General features: G+C 41.0%; 1 protein-coding gene across 2 annotated transcripts in view; it reads left to right on the plus strand.

Moving 5' to 3' along the window:
- Nucleotides 1-19,432, plus strand: part of LOC119176206 (E3 ubiquitin-protein ligase AMFR) — a 155,955-nt gene that overhangs the window by 113,080 nt on the left and 23,443 nt on the right. For both annotated transcript variants that reach the window (XM_037427379.2, XM_037427381.2), the window contains exons 8-10: nucleotides 2,098-2,208; nucleotides 6,313-6,518; nucleotides 6,620-6,729. In XM_037427379.2, the coding sequence (XP_037283276.1) occupies nucleotides 2,098-2,208; nucleotides 6,313-6,518; nucleotides 6,620-6,729 (427 nt within the window). The remainder of the gene's footprint in view (nucleotides 1-2,097; nucleotides 2,209-6,312; nucleotides 6,519-6,619; nucleotides 6,730-19,432) is intronic.

Here is a 19,432-nt window from a genome sequence, read left to right on the forward strand (position 1 = left end):
CCCGCAGAGCAAAAACAGTCTACTCGCGCTTTACACAGACGTGACCGTGGCTGTATATATGCGTACAGGGCGCTTCAAGAAATATGTTCAATGTTCTTTAAAAATTACAGAAAGGAGGTATCTGCATGCTACTTGCAGCGTTGCCTTCCTGTGGTAGAAGGCACCTTCAGATGTGTACAAACATGAATCATGGCAATAATTATAGAAATTAACACAATTAATTTTTCAACCAGTGGTAATAGTCGGTCGAATCAAATGGGCAAATTCTAGCCTTTCCTACGAATAGTCTATAGCCACATTGAAATTTCGGAAAAGCGGCAACTGGTAATCACCGCCTATCGATACAATGAGCCCAATTAAGCTGGAGAAACCAAAACCGATGCACTGACAACGCCCTCAGTGACGACACTGTTTCCCTCGCATTGGGGGAGAAGAATGAGCGAGCGTCGATAAGCGGCCTCGAAGCGAAGTGTATAAATTTATGGTTGATAACGGTGAGGGAAATAGTGTCATCACTTAGGGCGTTGGCAAAGTGAATGGTAGATGCGCTGTTTGGTGCATCAGTTTTAGTTTCTCCAGCTAAATTAGGCTAATTGAATCGCTATGCGGTGATTACCAGTTGCCGCTTTTCCGAAATTTCAATGTGGCTATAGACTATTTATAGGAAGGGCTTGAATTTGCCCATTTGACTCGACCGGCTATTACTAATGGTTAAAAAGTTAATTGTGTTAATTTCTATAACTACTGGCATAAAAAATGTTTGTACGCGCCTGAATATGCCTTTTGCCACAGGAAAGGCAATGCCGCAAGTAGCATGCAGATACCTTCTCTCTGTGTTTTTTAAAGAATATTGGACATATTTCTTGAAACACCCTGTAGATACATACACATAGACACTCAAACCTCAATATAACGAAGTTGTATGTTACATGAAATTAAGTTCATTTTATCTGAAAATTTTTTAGAAAAGTATATTTTTTAACACTACTATATCTATTGCAGGAGTATTCATTTACTTTGTTATAACCGATATTTCGTTATATCTGAGTTCATTATATCTAGGTATTGAGTGTACATAGGAAAGGGTGTTGGAGGATGTGAAGGTGTGTTACTTGTGCACTTAAGTGTAAATACATAATAAGGAACATCAGGGGATCAGTGTTATGTCCTATCATAGCCTAAGTGTTGCTTTTGGAATTTTACACTATATGGTAAAGCTTTGAACATACAGTGAAAGCACTCTCACTTCCTTTCAAGTTTATTTGCGGTAGTGAAAAAAACTTTTGTCATGCAATCTCAAGTGCTTCGTTCAAGCATGAGGTTTTCTGGGGCACTCAGACACGTTTTAATAAGCATGGTGACCTCTGTGATAAAAAGGGCAGTGCTCTTCAATCAATAGGTTAGGTGTTGTCAGACTTAAACGGAGTTTTTGCAATGTACATGTAGTACATTAGCAGTTATGCTTTTATCAGAAATTGAAAAATGTGTTTGAAATTCGTGGCTAAATTGTTTTGCTATTATCATATAATTTTGAGCACTGTGTTATTTTATGCCTTCTTCAGTTATTCTGGGAATATTGTGTACTTAAACTGAATATGGTTGTAGAGTTTATTTGGTAAGCTGGAATATATAAATAAGAAAACCTAATAGGTTATCTCGTCTAAGCAACAAAAAAAAACTTACATAGCTAGAAAGCTCAGTGCTTTAGTTTGACACTATTATAAAATTAAATTTTAACGAATGAACTTGTTCTTGCTCCATGAAAAAATATTAATAAAATATCTCCATTCCTTCGCAGCCTTTTCTTTGTGTTGCATGCGCAGTGCTAATTGAAGATGAGGGTGATGGCTCAAAGGCTTCGACATAAATGTAGTACCTTGTATATATCAGGGAAAAAAAAAAGGAAAAGAAAGGATCAATTTTGAGAATTTATCTGCTGATCTTCTTTTTTTGACAAATCATAATTTCTGAAGTTACTGTACTCTGCGGAGGATGTCAGTTCACTGTGTACCAATGTACATGCATATCTGTTTTTGTCAACTGAAGCTTGGTAAACACTGCAGTATTGACTTTGTACAACTGATTTTATTTACCTAGCTATCCAATGGCTACAACGGATGAACTGGAAAAAAATAGTGATGATTGTGCAATCTGCTGGGACCACATGGAGTCTGCAAGAAAACTTCCTTGTGGCCATCTCTTCCACAAGTAAGTAGTTTGCACAGATTTCATGCTTGCAGAACATGATCTACTACATTAAACAGGTGCTTCTGTTATTGGAGTGGGGGGGAATAGGTGTTCAGCCTTCAGTTGTGTGTTCTAGACAACATGCAAAAAAAAAAAAGTTCTTCAGCAAACAAAGTAAAAATGCCTTCTAAAAAAAGTTCTTGTGCAAACAAAATGCAATTGCATTGTACATGAATTATTTCAAAGTTGTTTCTTTAATTTCTGAGGCTTCCATATTGTGTAGTCTTTACATGACATCACAAAACAGGTGATTACTGCTGGAATGGTTTGCTATACAGTTGAACTCCTTTGTAAAAAAAATGCTGTGGGCAGCAATTCGTCTTTTATATGAGATGTCTCTTATAAACAGGGTACCGCGTATGCATTTTCATATTCACCCATATTTTATTGTAACCACATTGGTGTCTCTTATACCCATTTGTCTCTTATATCAGTGTCTCATATAAATGGGTTCAACTGTATAGGGCCCTTATCGTCGCTTTGTATTCAGTGCTGTCAGCCCAGGACATGTTTGGGTCATCTGAAGACACCTTCCTCAAATGAAAAATTATCTTTAGACTAATCAAACTCGCATAAGTTCAGGATGTCACCGTCATCAGTGCTCCTTGCTGCAAACACTGTGTGAATGTTTTAGGGTGTATTACTAGATAGGGTTGTCCACATACAGCCCCGCCGCGGTGGTCTAGTGGCTAAGGTACTCGGCTGCTGACCCGCAGGTCGCGGGTTCGAGTTCCGCCTGCGGCAGCTGCATTTCCGATGGAGGTGAAAATGTTGTAGGCCCGTGTGCTCAGATTTGGGTGCAGGTTAAAGAACCCCAGTTGGTCGAAATTTCCGGAGGCCTCCACTACAGCGTCTCTCATAATCATATGGTGGTTTTGGGACGTTAAACCCCACATATCAATCATTTGTCCTCATAGAGGGACACTGCAGAGTGCTATTATCAAATTTTTGAAAAGTTTCCAAAAGGTGCTACAATGAACACATAGGAGTAGTTCACCCAATGTATGTGTGCTTCCTGACATCCGAGTTCAAGGGATATTTTTGCGGGCCGACGATGGCTTGACTGTGAAAGCAACACTGTTAACACGAAAATAAATAGGGTGGGTTAGTCAAGCTCCAACTATCCCAAACTTTTTTGTTCATTTATTTAGTTCTCGGAGCACTTAGCAAAAAGCCAACATGGAAGAGCTAGCAAAGTTTGTCTAAAGTAAATTCGGTTCTGTATGGCATCAACATGAATACATTATGTCTGTTTCTAGGGGTCATATTCTGAGATTAACACTTTGAGAAACATTGCCAATATCACCGTAATACTATATGTTTCAGTGCATGCTGCTTGGCTGGTTGATAAAAGTAGGGCACGCAGCCACTTCAGTCATTGGGCACACAAGATTAAGTCACACAGTGTAGGAAAAAGATTGGAAAATCACTTTAGAAAGGCTATATTGGGACAACATGCAGTTTGGTATCTACAATGCATAATCAATGCCATCTATTGCATTTTGCTGAAAATGTTCATTAAGTGTTGTAAAAAAAAAAGGCCATCAGTGTTGTATCACCATGGATACTGGGGGGGGGGGGGGGGGGGAGCTCACGATTATGCATAAACACCAGCCTTCACGAAGCCTTCTTCCATCTTTGATGCCATCTTGGTATCTTTTGAAAGTTCAAAGTTTCACCATATATATATATGTTAAAACCCTTGCCACCTATGATGGCTGCTTAGGAGATGTGAAAAGCACGAAAAATTGGGCTGGTCTGATGAAGTTAGCAATGCAGTGCTTTCCTGTTGGTATGGCACCATTTTGCACAGTTGCTGCAAGCTCACTTCATTTTTAAGTGCAACATTCATTTGTTGATCATGCCATATATTGTAAGCTGTAAATGTATACCTAAAAAAAAATAATGTTTGAAAGCTGACATTATATGAAAAGCAGAGTGCAATTCCTCCCCACCCCCTTGCTTTATAACTAAAAAAATAGGCTACATTTGTCACAAGGATCAGACAAGCTGATTGTTAAACCTCACTGGGCTGAACAATCAAGTCATCAGAGCATTCTTAAATCTTTTTCTGCGTTAGTAATGAAGTGATTGTAAAGCAAATGATCACCTCTTGCTGTCAGTCGATCATAAAACACACGCACGCACGCGCACACACACACATGCATGCACACACGCACGCACACACACACACACACACACACACACACACTTGTGAGTGGTTATTCTAGCACTGAATGTTTATTTACCATAAATAATAAACTATTTAAATTAAGCCTCCCCTTCCCACATTGATGTTTGACTCTAGAAAGCTAAGCTGCTCCAAAACTCCCCTTTTACCGCACGAACGCTGCTTCAAAACACTATAAAGTCCACTTCAACTCTTGAATAGCAGGCTTAACAGTTGAAAAAAAATTAAAGAAATGATAGGCTTAATTTTTTTGATGTCACATATTAGTAACAATAACTGAACTACCACTTTAAATGAAATTTTATAAATATGCACAAGGATTACGTTTGAGCAACCTCCGTTGTGCTAAAGAAAAAGGTAAGTGATTATATAAGACACAACTTTCTGCATATTAGAATTCAACCCAAAACCTTTGTGTTAAGTGTCACTGCTCAACCATTGCCTAGTCGACAGCTGTTCATCTGCTCACTTTCTTGGAAATTTGTGTTTTCATAATAAACATAACCTTGAAAGTGTTAGCCAGTACCTCCCATAGTGATGGCAGTGCATGCAGACAGTCCAGTGGACTGCAGGGAATCTCAACGCATCACAGATCTTAACATTGCAGCCTCTGTTCCTTAAGCAAAAGCAACAATAGGAACCTAGAGATTTGATTTTTGTGAGTTACAAACATATGTGTAACTTCTTGGGGTAGCAATGGCAAGTTGCCATTTTCCCACTGTGTGTGTAACTGAGTGGATCGAGCAAGGTTTTGATTATCAAGGGATACTTCTGTTACAGTAAAAGCTCGTTAATTTGAACTCAAGTGGGGCCATAAAATTGTTAAGCAGAGTTGGAATTAGTGGGCGGGCACTAGAAAAAACATGCAACGCACCCCACTGCATAGGCAGAGCCCGAAGAAGCCACCTCTAGCCTCATTATCATAATTTAGATGCCACTGCACGTTTGTGGCAGACAATTTTGTAAAATAAGTTTATAGAGCTCTAACAGCAAATAAATAATTGATCAGTCAATAATATGTGGGAAATGTCATATGCATTCATGTCAACATTTCAATAATATATATTACTATCTAAGCTCTAAAACATGTTTAATTACATTGCAGAGTTAATGCAATCCAAATTAAAAGTAAACAGTAATTGGCATTCGATTGTGCTTTTTCTGTCACAACTCAATGAGCGTCGTTTGAAGCTTGTCCAAGAACTCCAGCACAGCGTTCAAATTCTTTTGTGCTGAGAAATGCTTCAGGACTTTGTTTTCCATTTCTAGTAAGTTTGGTTTGGTTTGACTTTGCAACACATGGTGTTCACTCTGGGCCAACGTCTACAAGGATCGATGAAAACCAGGGACTTCTAGTTCAAATTAACCATTGCGAATACCGTCACATTAGAATTTTCAGGTCCTATAAATACACAGAGCTGTGCAGGGCAAGGGTGTCAGTTCAAATTAACAAGCTTTTACTGTATTTAGGATGGTGTCTTTTCCTTCATAGTCCGAGCAACTGGTTTCTATAGTGCTTGTAAAAAAAATTTAAACAAGTGCAGTGTCATCTGGCTGCCCCACCGTGGTGGTCTAGTGGCTAAGGCACTCGGCTGTTGACCCGCAGGTCGCGGGATCGAATCCCGGCTGCGGCGGCTGCATTTTCGGTGGAGGCGAAAATGCTGTAGTTGGCCCATGTGCTTAGATTTAGGTGCACGTTAAAGAACCCCAGGTGGTCAAAATTTCCGGAGCCCTCCACTACGGCATCTCTCATAATCGTATCGTGGTTTTGGGACGTTAAACCCCACATATCAATCGGTGTCATCTGGCCCATGTGTGTTGCAGGTTTCTAAATATTATTGTTTGTAATTATGATTGATGTTTCTCTTGTGCAGCTCATGTCTGCGATCATGGTTGGAGCAGGACACATCGTGCCCAACATGCCGGATGTCCCTGTCTGAGCCAGGAGGAGCCTTGGCTGGAGAGAGCCTACGAGATGAGAGCCGTAACACCGCATTGCTGTTAGGGGCTCTCGGAGGTCAAGAGGATGCTCCACGGCTACAACAGAATGCTACCACAAACCACTTTTTCCACTTTGATGGTAATTTATGGCAGCTTGATTTTTTCTTGCTAGTGCTGCAAGCATTGAGCTTTGTTGTTGTATGAAGTTCATGACTACAGTTTGCTTTATTTATGGCTTAGGTTCACGCTACGTCAGTTGGCTTCCCAGCTTTTCTGTAGAAGTAACACATACCAACCTCCTTGGCGGGCAGCCACCACCTCCTGTACAGACCTCACAGCTTGACAACATGGTAAGGACAGAATTTCTATGTTGTGTAGCAGGATATTTTAGCAGTACTTTGCGTCTAGCATTTGTATGCGTCATACTCATTGCATGTCACAATGAAGCAAATTCTTTTCTCACACTTAGCATAGCTACGCATACCTTCTGCTCTTTTTTTCATCTCTAAAGTTTGGGCATGTTGTTATTTGATTTCAGAAGCGAGTGCACTAAAGAAGACAAGCGCTAAGCGACCACTGACAAAGACAGGCACAGTCTTTGTCAGTTATTATTCGTTCCTCGGATGTATGCACTAAGGAATAAAGAAGGCAAAATAACTACCAATATGGATAGGATAGTTAAAATAGCGGAGGAGTTTTACAGAGATCTGTACAGTAGCCGGGACAACCACGACCTTAATACTATAAGAACTAGCAGTAACCCAGATGACACTTCACAAGTAATGATAGAAGTCAGAAAAGCTTTGGACAGCATGCAAAGAGGCAAAGCTGCTGGTGAGGATCAGGTAACATCAGATCTGCTGAAAGATGGAGGACAGATTGTGTTAGAAAAACTAGCCACCCTGTTTACGAGGTGTCTCCTGACGGGAAGAGTACCAGAGTCTTGAAAGAATGCTAACTTCATCTTAATACATAAGAAAGGAGATGACAAGGACTTGAAGAATTACAGGCCGATCAGCTTGCTCTCTGTAGTTTACAAGCTATTTACAAAGGTAATTGTTAACAGAGTAAAGAAAACATTAGAATTCAATCAACCAAAGGAACAAGCAGGATTTCGAACAGGCTACTCAACAATCGACCACATTCATATCATTCAGGTAATAGAGCAATGCTCAGAATATAAGCAACCACTATACATAGCCTTCATAGATTACGAGAAGGCGTTTGATTCAGTGTAAATATCTGCCATCATGCAGACACTGTGGAATCAGGGCATCGATGAAGTATATATAAACATCCTGGAGGAAATCTACAGGGGATCAACTGCTACTATAGTGTTTCATAAAGAAAGCAACAGAATACCAATCAGGAAGGGTGTAAGGCAGGGGGACACAATCTCCCCAATGCTATTTACTGCGTGCTTATAGGAGGTTTTCAGAAGCCTAGAATGGGAACAGTTGGGGATAAAAGTTAACGGAGAGTACCTTAGTAACCTGCGCTTCGCCGATGACATTGCATTGCTGAGTAACTCAGGGGACGAATTGCAACTCATGATTACGGAGTTGGACAAGGAAAGCAGAAAGGTGGGTCTTAAAATTAATCTGCCGAAAACGAAAGTAATGTACAACAACCTCAGAAATGAGCAGCGCTTCGAGGTAGGCAATAGTGCACTTCAAGTTGTAAAACTATGTCTACTTACGGCAGGTAATAACCGCAGAGCTGAACCACAAGATTGAAGTAACTAGAAGAATAAGAATGGGGTGGAGCACATTTGGCAAGCACTCCCAAATTATGACAGGTAGATTACCACTATCCCTCAAGAGGAAGGTATATAACAGCTGTATCTTGCCGGTACTTAGCTACGGAGCAGAAACCTGGAAACTTACAAACAGGGTTCAGCTTAAATTGAGGACAACACAGCGAGAAATGAAAAGAAAAATGGTATGTGTAACCTTAAGAGACAAGAAGAGAGCAGAGTGGATTAGGGAACAAACGGGGGTTAACGATATCATAGTTGAAATCAAGAAGAGAAAATGGACATGGGCCAGGCATGTAGTGCATAGACAGGATAACCGCTGGTCATTAAGGGTAACTAACTGGATTCCCAGAGAAGGCAAGCGAGTTAAGGGGAGACAGAAGGTTAGATGGGCAGTGAGATTAAGAAGTTTGCGGGTATAAATTGGCAGCAGCAAGCACAGGACCGGGTTCTGGCGGAACGTGGGAGAGGCCTTTGTCCTGCAGTGAACGTAGTCAGGCTGATGATGATGATGGTGGTGGTGGTGATGATGATAATGATGATTCGTTCCTTGTCTTGTATTATGTACTAGATTCTGAAATTGTACATACTGATAGCCAAGGAACTTCATTAAATTTTTGTTAGTCTTCTGTTTGCTCGAATCACAGTAGTGTCTCTGCACTGCTCTAAAAAGTGCATATTAGAGCTAATAAAACTGCTGAGCCTGTCATCAAATGTCACCCATCCAAAACTGGTACTATTTCTGGAGCCCTCCACTATGGCATCTCTCATAATTATATGCTGGTTTTGGAACATTAAACTTGACACACCAATCAATCAATTAAAAATTGCCACTAATAAACTACGATAAGTCACAGTGAGCATAGAATGCCTCTGAAGAGCATCAAGTGCTGTGCAGCAAGGATCATCATATGTACCTAAATCATACTAATTAATGCTCAGAGTGTTTACAAATGATAGAGTTTTGCCATTTTAGCAGCATATTTAAAAGAGCTTGCAATGCAAGCACATAGGTGATAAAGGAAACGGGACGCATTGAAGAACAGAAGGAAAATAGGGATGCACACCAGCCTTTTAACCCATTTGTCCTTTATGTCATGTAAAAAGGACACAAAGAGATTTCGCTGCCAATCATCATTGCAGAAATTAAAGGAGGTGTCTGAAGTATTCCCAATACATCTGCAAAAACATGGGCAGTAGTTTTTTCATCGTCGTGTTCTTCGGAACTCGGCAAAGCGGAAAGCAAGATGGCAGATTGTGAAAAAAAAAACGACACTCACAGATACAGAGTATTTGATGGTGTTTTATTTATTTATTTATTTATTTATTTATTTATTTATTTATTTATTCATTTATTTATGACATACTGCATACCACACTTCGGTTCTTGCAGGAAGGGCACTGATTTTACATACAAAACAGGAAGTCCGATACAAACTATCAATATAGTTAGACCAAGAAATACATAAAACCTCAAGTATAACGCAGAAAGAACCCTAATATTTAAACAAGAAATGCAACATAATACCAAGATATAAATACGGTAATGTAAGGCTAATAAGAATATCGTACAAAGAATATGGTGGTATAAAAAATAAGATATGAGTAACGAGCTACTATGGATAATTCATGATTAATCAGTGATTGTAGAAAGTTGAAATAAAGCATTTGGTGGCGTGTTTCAAGCAGTGGAACGTCATTTTCTATCATGAGCTGTGTGTGGCTGTATGAGCTGTGTGCATCAACTATTGTATCGGAAGCTGTCATATTTTTTCAATTTGTTTCTTAGATGTCTAACTACCTACTTGCAAAGTAGGTCTTCCCGGACACTAACATGTCGCCTGCAGGAATGGACAGTCTTCCATGCCCTAAATATAGAACACCAGGGCTCGGTGGGTGTCAGAGCTCTGAATGCATTCATGCAACTTCGGAGCTGTAGCTGTTGTGACAGCTCCCAATTTCTTGTTATTAGAGTCGAGAAACATGCCCAGATCTCTTAGTTGATCTGTGTAGTTTCCCCAATAGCGACATAGTACGTAATTAATTTCAATTCGTTTTTTGGCGTGGTTTGAATGGTGTGTGACGGAACTAGAAGATGACGACCATGAAGTTCAGTTCAGTCAGCTAGACCTTGCAGACATGGGCGGAAATATGTTTGGCGCTGCGAAGCATAATTTGGCAATATTTTATAATGTTGGATCTTGAGAGCGTCCAATAATGAGGCGACGGCCATTCAAGTGGTATGAGAAACACAGAAAACCTCCTTTTGAACATTTCAGCCATTGTAACTAATGCGTGGTTGCTACGTGCTAGTTTTACACTGATTGCATGGGCTAAGAGGGTAGAAATAAATACAGGTATTTGAATTCACAATATTTGACGTACAATCATCAAGCCCTGGTGTCCTATATGTAGCACATGACGCCATTTTTTTAGTATAGTGTGGGGGGCTCAGAATAAATTATTTTTGTGCTCTTAGGATTTTAATAAAGCGAAATCAACAAGAAAGAAAAATTTGTATTCGTCAAAAAAAATGTCAGGGCTGAAAGGGCTAAATCGCTATATCGCTATATCGTCGAAACTATCTGCTTATCCTCATTTTCCGAAAAAATAAAACTTGGTTTGTCTCAATAAGTGTATTGTAGCCACTATACTGTACGTGCATTGTAGTCACTATCTTGTAAATGTATGTAACCACTGTTTTGTATGTAGCCACTTTATGTTAACCCCACCCCTTATGTAATACCTCCCTGCGAGGTCTTTAAGGAAAGTAAAGTGAAGTGAAGTGATATACTTTTTAACCAACTAGCCCAAGTCGCCGTTTTTCTTCCATGTTGGATACTCTATCTTGAAACATTAGCAAAGTGCAGAATTTATAATCAAACCTGGGCACATCAGATTAATATTTACTATGTGAAATAGTTGTAACCAAGGGGTTTAACTGAAAAAAAAAATGCTGCTTTGGGTGCAACACGCTCCTGTTTCTGGTTCAGTTTCAGTTTGAAGAAATAAAATTTTTCAACGGTTTATTAACTTGTTTACAATGCTGGACTGATTCTAAGGCCGGTCCGATACACCAAACTCCACCTTGCCGCATGGCAACACTTTGCACAGTGCCATTGACCTGTATGCGTGATGCATGGGAATTTTTTTTCACAGGAAAGAAAACATTGCTTCTTTAGCACATTTGAAATGATGATTGACCCTATTAATGATTGTATATGTAAATCTTATATAGCTGCAGCAACTGTGTTCATGATTGTGGCCATGTTAAGCAGTAGTGATTGTGGTCATGTTAAGAATGGCACGCAGCTTGCAGTGCACTAGTTCTACATGCTTATTTTTATGCTCCCTCTTTTCTGTGTTTCATGTTATTCATAATCATGCTGAGTACAGCAAAACCACAAAAATTCACTAGGTTGTTTATATAGTGAAGTCTCAATATTGGTTCAAGTATGAATATTCATGAGACAATGCAACTGGTCAAAACAAAATTGAAAATCGTCTCTCCATAAATGACACATTGGCTTGTACACAACCAAGGAAACTGACAACTAAAATTAAGCCAAGGAAAGCATTGGGGGACATTATTTATGGTTTCTCAACTCTAATGTTATGATTTTCAGTTAAGTTGAAAGAAACTTAAGTGTATGATGAAGGCACAAATTTTTCTTCACATGCTGATTTTTTTTTCTTTTTTTAAGTAGTAAAAGTTGTTAGGCTAGTTGGTGCACATTACAAGAAAATATGGAAAGGTTTACATCTTTCCTGTGGAAGGGTTTATATCGACCGTGCCAGCTGGTGTGTAAACAAATGAGCGAGAGTGCATGATCTTTCGATTAAGAATAATCTTTTGGCTCATTTGCCTATGGGCTGCAGTGCCTGTGGATGTGAGGCACGATTTGCTAATATTCCCCTTCTCGATGGAAGCAAGGAGGGAATTGAGCGAGAGATCCAGAAGGATACCTCATCAGAAAAAAAAAAAATATTTGCACTAGCCATATGTCAGGTCTAGTGGCTAAGGTACTCGGCTGCTGACCCGCAGGTCGCGGGATCAAATCCCGGCTGTGGCGGCTGCATTTCCGATGGAGGCGGAAATGTTGTAGGCCCGTGTACTCAGATTTGGGTGCACGTTAAAGAACCCCAGGTGGTCGAAATTTCCGGAGCCCTCCACTACGGCGTCTCTCATAATCATATAGTGGTTTTGGGACGTTAAACCCCACAAATCAATCAATAAATAAATAGCCATATGTCAGTGGTACTGCGTTCAGCTGAACTTGAATTTTTGACACATTACTGAACTAGCATGTGCGTTAAGAGTGTCCGGTCGTGCGATGTGATGTACGGTGCATTATTGCGCATGTGTGGCATGGTGGGTATATTGCTGTGGTTTTGCAAGTTGCGAGTTGACGCTCTTTCCTTTCGCCTGTTCTTCTCTGGTGGTTTGCATACTCTAATTTTATTGTTTTATTGGTCAACTGCCATCTCATGCGAAAATGACGTGCCTTATGATGCCCTCTGGCAAAAAAAAAAAAAAAAAAGTGTTCCACGCTCACTGTCTGAGCTACACGATAGTGCTTGGGCCTAATTTTCGATGGGTCTACCTAGTGAACTATCTGCTTCAGCAAAGTGCATTCGTTACATAACAAAATGGCACCAAACCCGCTAGCACATTCCCAGCATAAAGAAAAAGAAAGTGGATGAAATGTACAGTTACAAAACACTGAAACAAATTTGACAAGCCTAAACTTGTGTAAGAACGTGTTTCAGATGTTTTAGAACGGGGCAGGCAATGTGTACTGACCTTGCAAGTTTGTCAGGCAGGTGGCCGCGTTGACACTTAATTCAGGGGTTAACGTGATTAGGGTTCATGCATGGCGTCCATGATGTGCATCCAAAAATGTATTTCTGAGGGCAGCATTCATTGTGGTGAAACGTATTTCATCTTTCTCATTTTTGTTGAGAGTTGAGGTGTTGAAAGTGATGTTGAGGTAACAACGGGCAATGGGGGGCGCGCTGCTCACCGAGCTTCAGCCAACCAGTGGAGGCTGAAGTGGATAGTCCACAAAGTGAACCCATCAAGAATCGGGTTCCTGGCTAACAGAGACATTAAGCCCACTAAATACCCTTCAAAGAAATCGACAGGGCAGTACCCATTGTTGTAGTCTCAATGGTAGAGCATCTGATGCATAATTCGAAGGTTGTGGGTTCAGATCCCACAAACAAAAAGTGTGATTGTTCATCCACTTTAAATTCTTTTAAGTGACAACCATTACATTATAATTAAGAAACCACAAATAATGTCCCCTATGCTTTCCTTAGCTTAATTGTCTGTCAGTTTCATTAGTTGCATACAAAACAGAAAACGAATCCCATGTATGATTCCCTTACTTTTGTATGTTTTTATATAGAGATAGCACACCACAGATAAAACTTCATTAATGTAACACCAGCAGGCAGCACAGTGACAACAAGTGACATGCCCTGCCACGGTGGTCTAGTGGCTAAGGTACTCGGCTGATGACCCCCAGCTCGGGGGATCGAATCCCATCTGTGGCGGCTGCATTTTCGATGGAGGCGTAAATGCTGTGGGCCCATGTGCTCAGATTTGGGTGCACGTTAAAGAACCCCAGGTGGTCGAAATTTCCTGAGCCCTCCACTACGGCGTCTCTCGTAATCATATGGTGGTTTTGGGACGTGAAACTCCACATATCAATCAATAAATGATGTAAACGGACATTATCCATTCTCAGGCACGCAGCCAGGCACTACCGTAACAGCCCGCATATAGCTTGGAGTTTTTTTTCTCTAGATTTTAGGGTACGAAATTTTGGCCCCATACAATATGCGGGTCCCAAGAATTTTCGGCTGAAATTCAGTTTTAGTTTTGGCATAGCAAGGTGCTATCATCATCATCAGGTGTTTGTGCGCTTCTGCGCTGGATGCTAGGTAGTGTTAAGGCCTTACCACATGTATGTGTTGCAGCCTGTCAGCGTGTGGATTTTGACGCTGCGCCACGTCCTCTCCCTATGTAGAGAAAGGAGAGCGCTGCTTCACGTATGCGTGCACCCTCTCTCACTATAGCGAGAGGATGCAATGCCGTGCCAAATAAAAGCCACGCACTGACGGGCTGCAACGCGCACATGGGGTCAGGCCTTTAGCGGCGTTATCAGTGGCCTTTGCTTCAACTTGGCGCCCATAACGATGGCCATGATATTGCTTTTGTGATTTTACGCCATGTCAGCACCGTGCAGGCAGTACCCCGTTGCTTTTAAAAGGAAAGTTATCGCTGTTGCGGAAACCATTAGCAACTGTGCCGCGGAGCAGCAGTTCAGAGTTAACGAGCGGAGTATTCCTGGTCAGCGGAAGCAGAAGGGCACCTCCTTTGCTTGCAGCGGCCAGTTCCCGCAAACCGAAAAATGGGGTGTTTCCCGACGTGGAACGAGAACTCACAGATTTTGTACGGGAGCATCGAGCTACACATCTGCACGCTGATTGGATGAGGTCCGGAAAACCAGAAGTGACCCCTGGCGGACAACTGAAACGGGCCTCGCCAGCGATGCTGTGCTCGTCGATAGTCGAGGCTTGGGCCTACATTCTCGAGGCACTCGTTTGCCGCACATTCAAAAAGTGCTCCATCTCGAACGCGCTTGATGGCACTGAGGATGATGTGCTGTAGGAGAACATTTTCGACAAGGAAGCTTCGTAAGAAAGGGCGTCCGACGACGATGAATGAAGGTTGTTAATATAAGCATTTTTCCGTTTTGCTCGGGCGCTATTCGAGTGAAAACTTTTTTTTCTCACGTTTGCTATCCCTAAATTACATGCCGGACTATATGCGGGTCAGAGCTATATGCGGGCTTTTACAGTTTATATAAGGTATCCTCAATTTGACTGCAATTTCTGTACGTAGTTCACAAATATGTCTTGCTGGTGCCACGCCTGTTCCTTTAGTGTTTGTGCCACACGACACTGGCGGTTTTGGGGCAGCAGTCATATATAGGGCAAGAATGCAGCAACACTATATACCTTCGACTACTTGCATGAGACAAAAACTAGCAGGGAAGCTATTACTGAAGTACCAATGAACTCCTGCAGTACAATGTCAAATCGAGTTCAGAAGTGCAGGTGGCGTAAGCTGCACTTATCAAATCGAGCACTAAAGTGCAGCACTCTTGAACTAGGGCAGAAAGTGCAGTCAAATTGAAGAGACCCATTCTAAGCATACAATTTCAATAAGAATGCCACTGAAAGAACCTACAGATATAAAAAAAGTTATTTGAAAATATTCATTAAGTAAGGAATCACTAGCAATATTTGTGTTCATTCAACTTTGCAAAGTTCTTGCAGGTGCTATGTGGTACACAGGCCAAAGTTGGCTCGATAAGTAAAATCGGGTAATACCTGGATTATGCTTGAGAAGCCTGAAAAACATGATGCGAAATATAACAATGATGCATGAAAGCACTGCACAAACACCTGCTCATTTGAGTGCTCTTGAAGGTAATGTCGCACACAGTGTCTCGAAGTATGGGACTCTTCACAGCAAAGTCAGAACCAATCATTATCTAAAATGCCACAAATGAAGGCACGCCGTATGGCAAGTGCAGTGCTGCGAGATCGATATGAAAGCAACCACCAATGGTTATTGCAGCCAGCACATGCATTATTATAGCATTATTACAAAGGAACAAAAAGAAAGCAAGGGTTTGACCAAACTCTAAATAGAAAAGATAGCTGGCTCAAAGAAGGTCTGCACATAATTTTGCATTATTCTTCCTTGCCTTTCTTGGCAGGTTTGGCATTATCAAAAAATTCCTATTGGAATTTCAGTTTGGGTATGGTTTTGTGTCTGTGTTCGGTTCAACAGCCTGGTTGTAACACTCACTTGGATATAGTACCATGCAAAAGTATAGCATTCTATTTTGTGTATATCGAAAATGTTTGCCACCACATTCAATATTGTGCTGTGTTGCACCCTTGCAGGTTAAATTCTTGAGATTCTCTTCTTCCCCGCAGGTGCTTATGTTTGCCAGTATTTCATACCATCTTTGTTAATTTAATTAGTAAGTACATCTTCGCTGTAATGTATATACTGGTGGCAGAAATACAGTTGAAACTCAAATTAATAAAGTGATAACATCTCACAAATTACTTTGTTGAATCGGGAAGTTTGTGAAATCGAGAAAGGAATGTTTCGCTCCTTATAAATCTAAAATTGAAATGTAGCTACACCCAGAAGCTACGGTGGCATTTTATGTGCCAATAACACACACCTGCATCCGTGAGGAGTCCATGAGGGTAGCCTGGACACGGAGCCTCCCATGATCGCGCTGTCCTCGTGCAAGTCTGCCTTGCTTGTACTGCCCGGATATGCAGCCTCCCATATCCAGGCGACACAAGCAAGGGGCATTCGCGTGTAGCTTTCACAAGTTGCCGATGTGCACAGACAGGGACAACGAATACAGTGATTGTGCAAGCAGGCAAAGCAAGAATGTTGCATTGAGACATTTAGTAGCGTAATCTCTTGCATAAACCATTAAGTAATAAAAGCAACCACCATACTCCTGTGGCAGCATTTATAGAGACAACAAACCACCACCAGTGCACCATTTTGATTGTAAAAACGCTACTGACTGCTAATTTTGTTGTGTGCCTAGGCAGCAAGCAGCCTTGTCTACTAGGGCCATTACTATGATGGCACGATGTTTTAACACGATGGCATTACAGCACAATGTCGAAGAAAAACTCGTATCATAATTACTGAGAAGTCGCTGCATTTTTAGTCATTCATTTCAAAAGGAACTTTGCTACATCAGGTTTAGTGTCATTAAAGCTTCATTATTTCAGGTTAATGACAACCTTCAGGCTTATGGGCACCTGCCAGGGAAGGGAAATTTTATTGCATGAATACAACAGTGCAGGAGCACTGACCACTGTGAATGCTATGCAGGCGGCATTTGGTCCCCTTACAGTTAACTCTCTCTGCCAACTCTATGAACAAGATTCACAGCCATGTATATAACAGCAATGCCACTGCACTGCCAATATTCCTATCCCAGATCTTATTATAAAGGCAGGGCTTGTGCATACCGAATAACGAGCTAGTGCCCCTTGTTTGAGAGGTACTGTATATGCTAAATATCTATGTAGCAATGCATAGGGTCGCATCTAAAAGAATTGTTTAGACAGATCATCTTTCTATGAAATGCTTTCTCACATATAACCCAGGTGAAAATATTCTAACTGGGAACAACTGGAACCAGTTCAAGTGGTTTATGGTCAAATTCCCAGTGGAGATCAGTTGCCAGTAGGTTTCAACTGGGACCCGTTGGCAACTGGTGCCCACTGGGAATTTGACCCTAAACCCCTTCAACTGGTCCCAATTGAGACTTAATGACAACTGGTCCCTGCTGGGAATTTGACCATAAACCACTTGAACTGGTCCCAATTGTTTCCAGTTGCCAGTAGACCCCTGTGGTGCATATAGACGAGGAAGCTTGACGTTGAAACGGGACTTCATTTATTAGAAACATTGCAGATTGAGTGTGCAGGGCCTGTGAAGCATCTTGATTGCTTCCTTGGATAGGCGGCAGACCCACACTATTTCGTATATCTCGTGTGTACGGAACAATCTGGAAGAAATATTTACACAGTTAGCGGAACTGTGATTACTAGTTTACACATGCAATGCTACCAGAAATTAAATTTCATCTCATTAGAAAATCGTGCAGTGTGTCCCAAAGTAAAGCCGATATTGCTCTCAAACAAATCACAAGTACCATAGTCGCAATTATGAACAGGTTCTGTAAGCAGAAATTGTGGCTCTAAATTCACACCTCTTTATACGTGGCTCAATCGATGACTATACCATTGTGAGATATTTTTATGAAGCTATCATAAGTGAGGTTATGCTCAATTGTGCCTTTTAACATGCGATTGCAGTTATCTACAAATCCTTAGATATACCATACAGTCAACAACGCTTGTGAATAAATAGGCACATCTTTATTGTACATATCAGTAAACAATACAGATACAGTGCAGTATAATTTACAACCTTGCACTGCAGTTATTAACACATATAACTTGTGTCACGTACAATCAGAAGTTCTTATTCCCTCGAGAATTCTCATAAGTGTCCCTGTACATTAATTTAACACTATCTGTAGAGATCATGTCTTGGTCTATTCTGATTTTTAAACCGGTAAAGTTTATCTTCGCGGCAAGAAAAAAAAAAAGCATTGGGCAGTAAAGCTGAAGCTCACATACAGACAACAGGTTTGGGGATATTTAATGGCCGAGCAAATGCGTGCCCTTTTCTAGTACTTCTGATAGAGCTACAGGCCTACACGAGCATACTTCGTAGTTATTTGACATGCTGTTGAAGACAAGTACTGCACGATCGACACTTGTCTTTCATTAGGCTCCAAAACAAATGGCTACGAATCTGCAGTAAAGCGTTTACAAGGCAACGTTCCATCATCTCCACTCTCAAAACACTCGTTGCATTATATTATATCTACATCTTCACTTACCCAAAGTAGAGGAGATTAATTACCTTCAAACGGCTGATTGTGGACGAGGCAGCCAGCACGAGATTCCGAACCCGATGGATCCACATATACGTCTTTTCACAGGCAAAAACACTCATGTGACGATCGCCTAAAGTCGCAGTAAAGTCTTCCAGAGATGAAACTGTCGAGCACTAATCAAAATATCTAAATTGTGCTTGCTATGACTCCTCATTACTCATCAAGAACAACACAACTCCGTGGTACGGTAACTAGCCCTCGTCACATGTGCTGTACGAGACTGCTCATCACTCTGTTAAAAAGTTTCTGTCTGTCTTCTTAGAAAATTGCGGAATCTGTGCTTTATAAACTATTTTAGTCTATTTTATATTTATGTCTGATTACATTTTACTGTTTTATTCAGTATTTCAGTGCAAGATTACATATGCAACTACAGTGATAGCTGCTAGCCTTTCAGGTAGAATGTGAGAGAGAGAAGCGGGAGATAGTGGTAAATGTTTGTGGTAAAATCATTTGTGGTGGTGTATGATGCACGTTGGAGTTTGAAGCATTATAGGATATCGGCAGTCTCGGCTATGGTAGCTACTGGCTCGGCACTGTGTTTTTGTTTTTTTTTTTTCTGTTCGAAAGTAATGCGCCTGTGCAGCACTCAAGACTGTCAAGCAAGCATGCTTGCTGCGAGATAATTCAGCAATATTACAGCCTGACATCGATTGGCACCACTTCGCCTGCGTATTGACACCGCGATGGACGTAAAGATGC

This window comes from Rhipicephalus microplus, chromosome X (genome assembly GCF_043290135.1).
Source record: "Rhipicephalus microplus isolate Deutch F79 chromosome X, USDA_Rmic, whole genome shotgun sequence".
Taxonomy (NCBI): domain Eukaryota; kingdom Metazoa; phylum Arthropoda; class Arachnida; order Ixodida; family Ixodidae; genus Rhipicephalus; species Rhipicephalus microplus.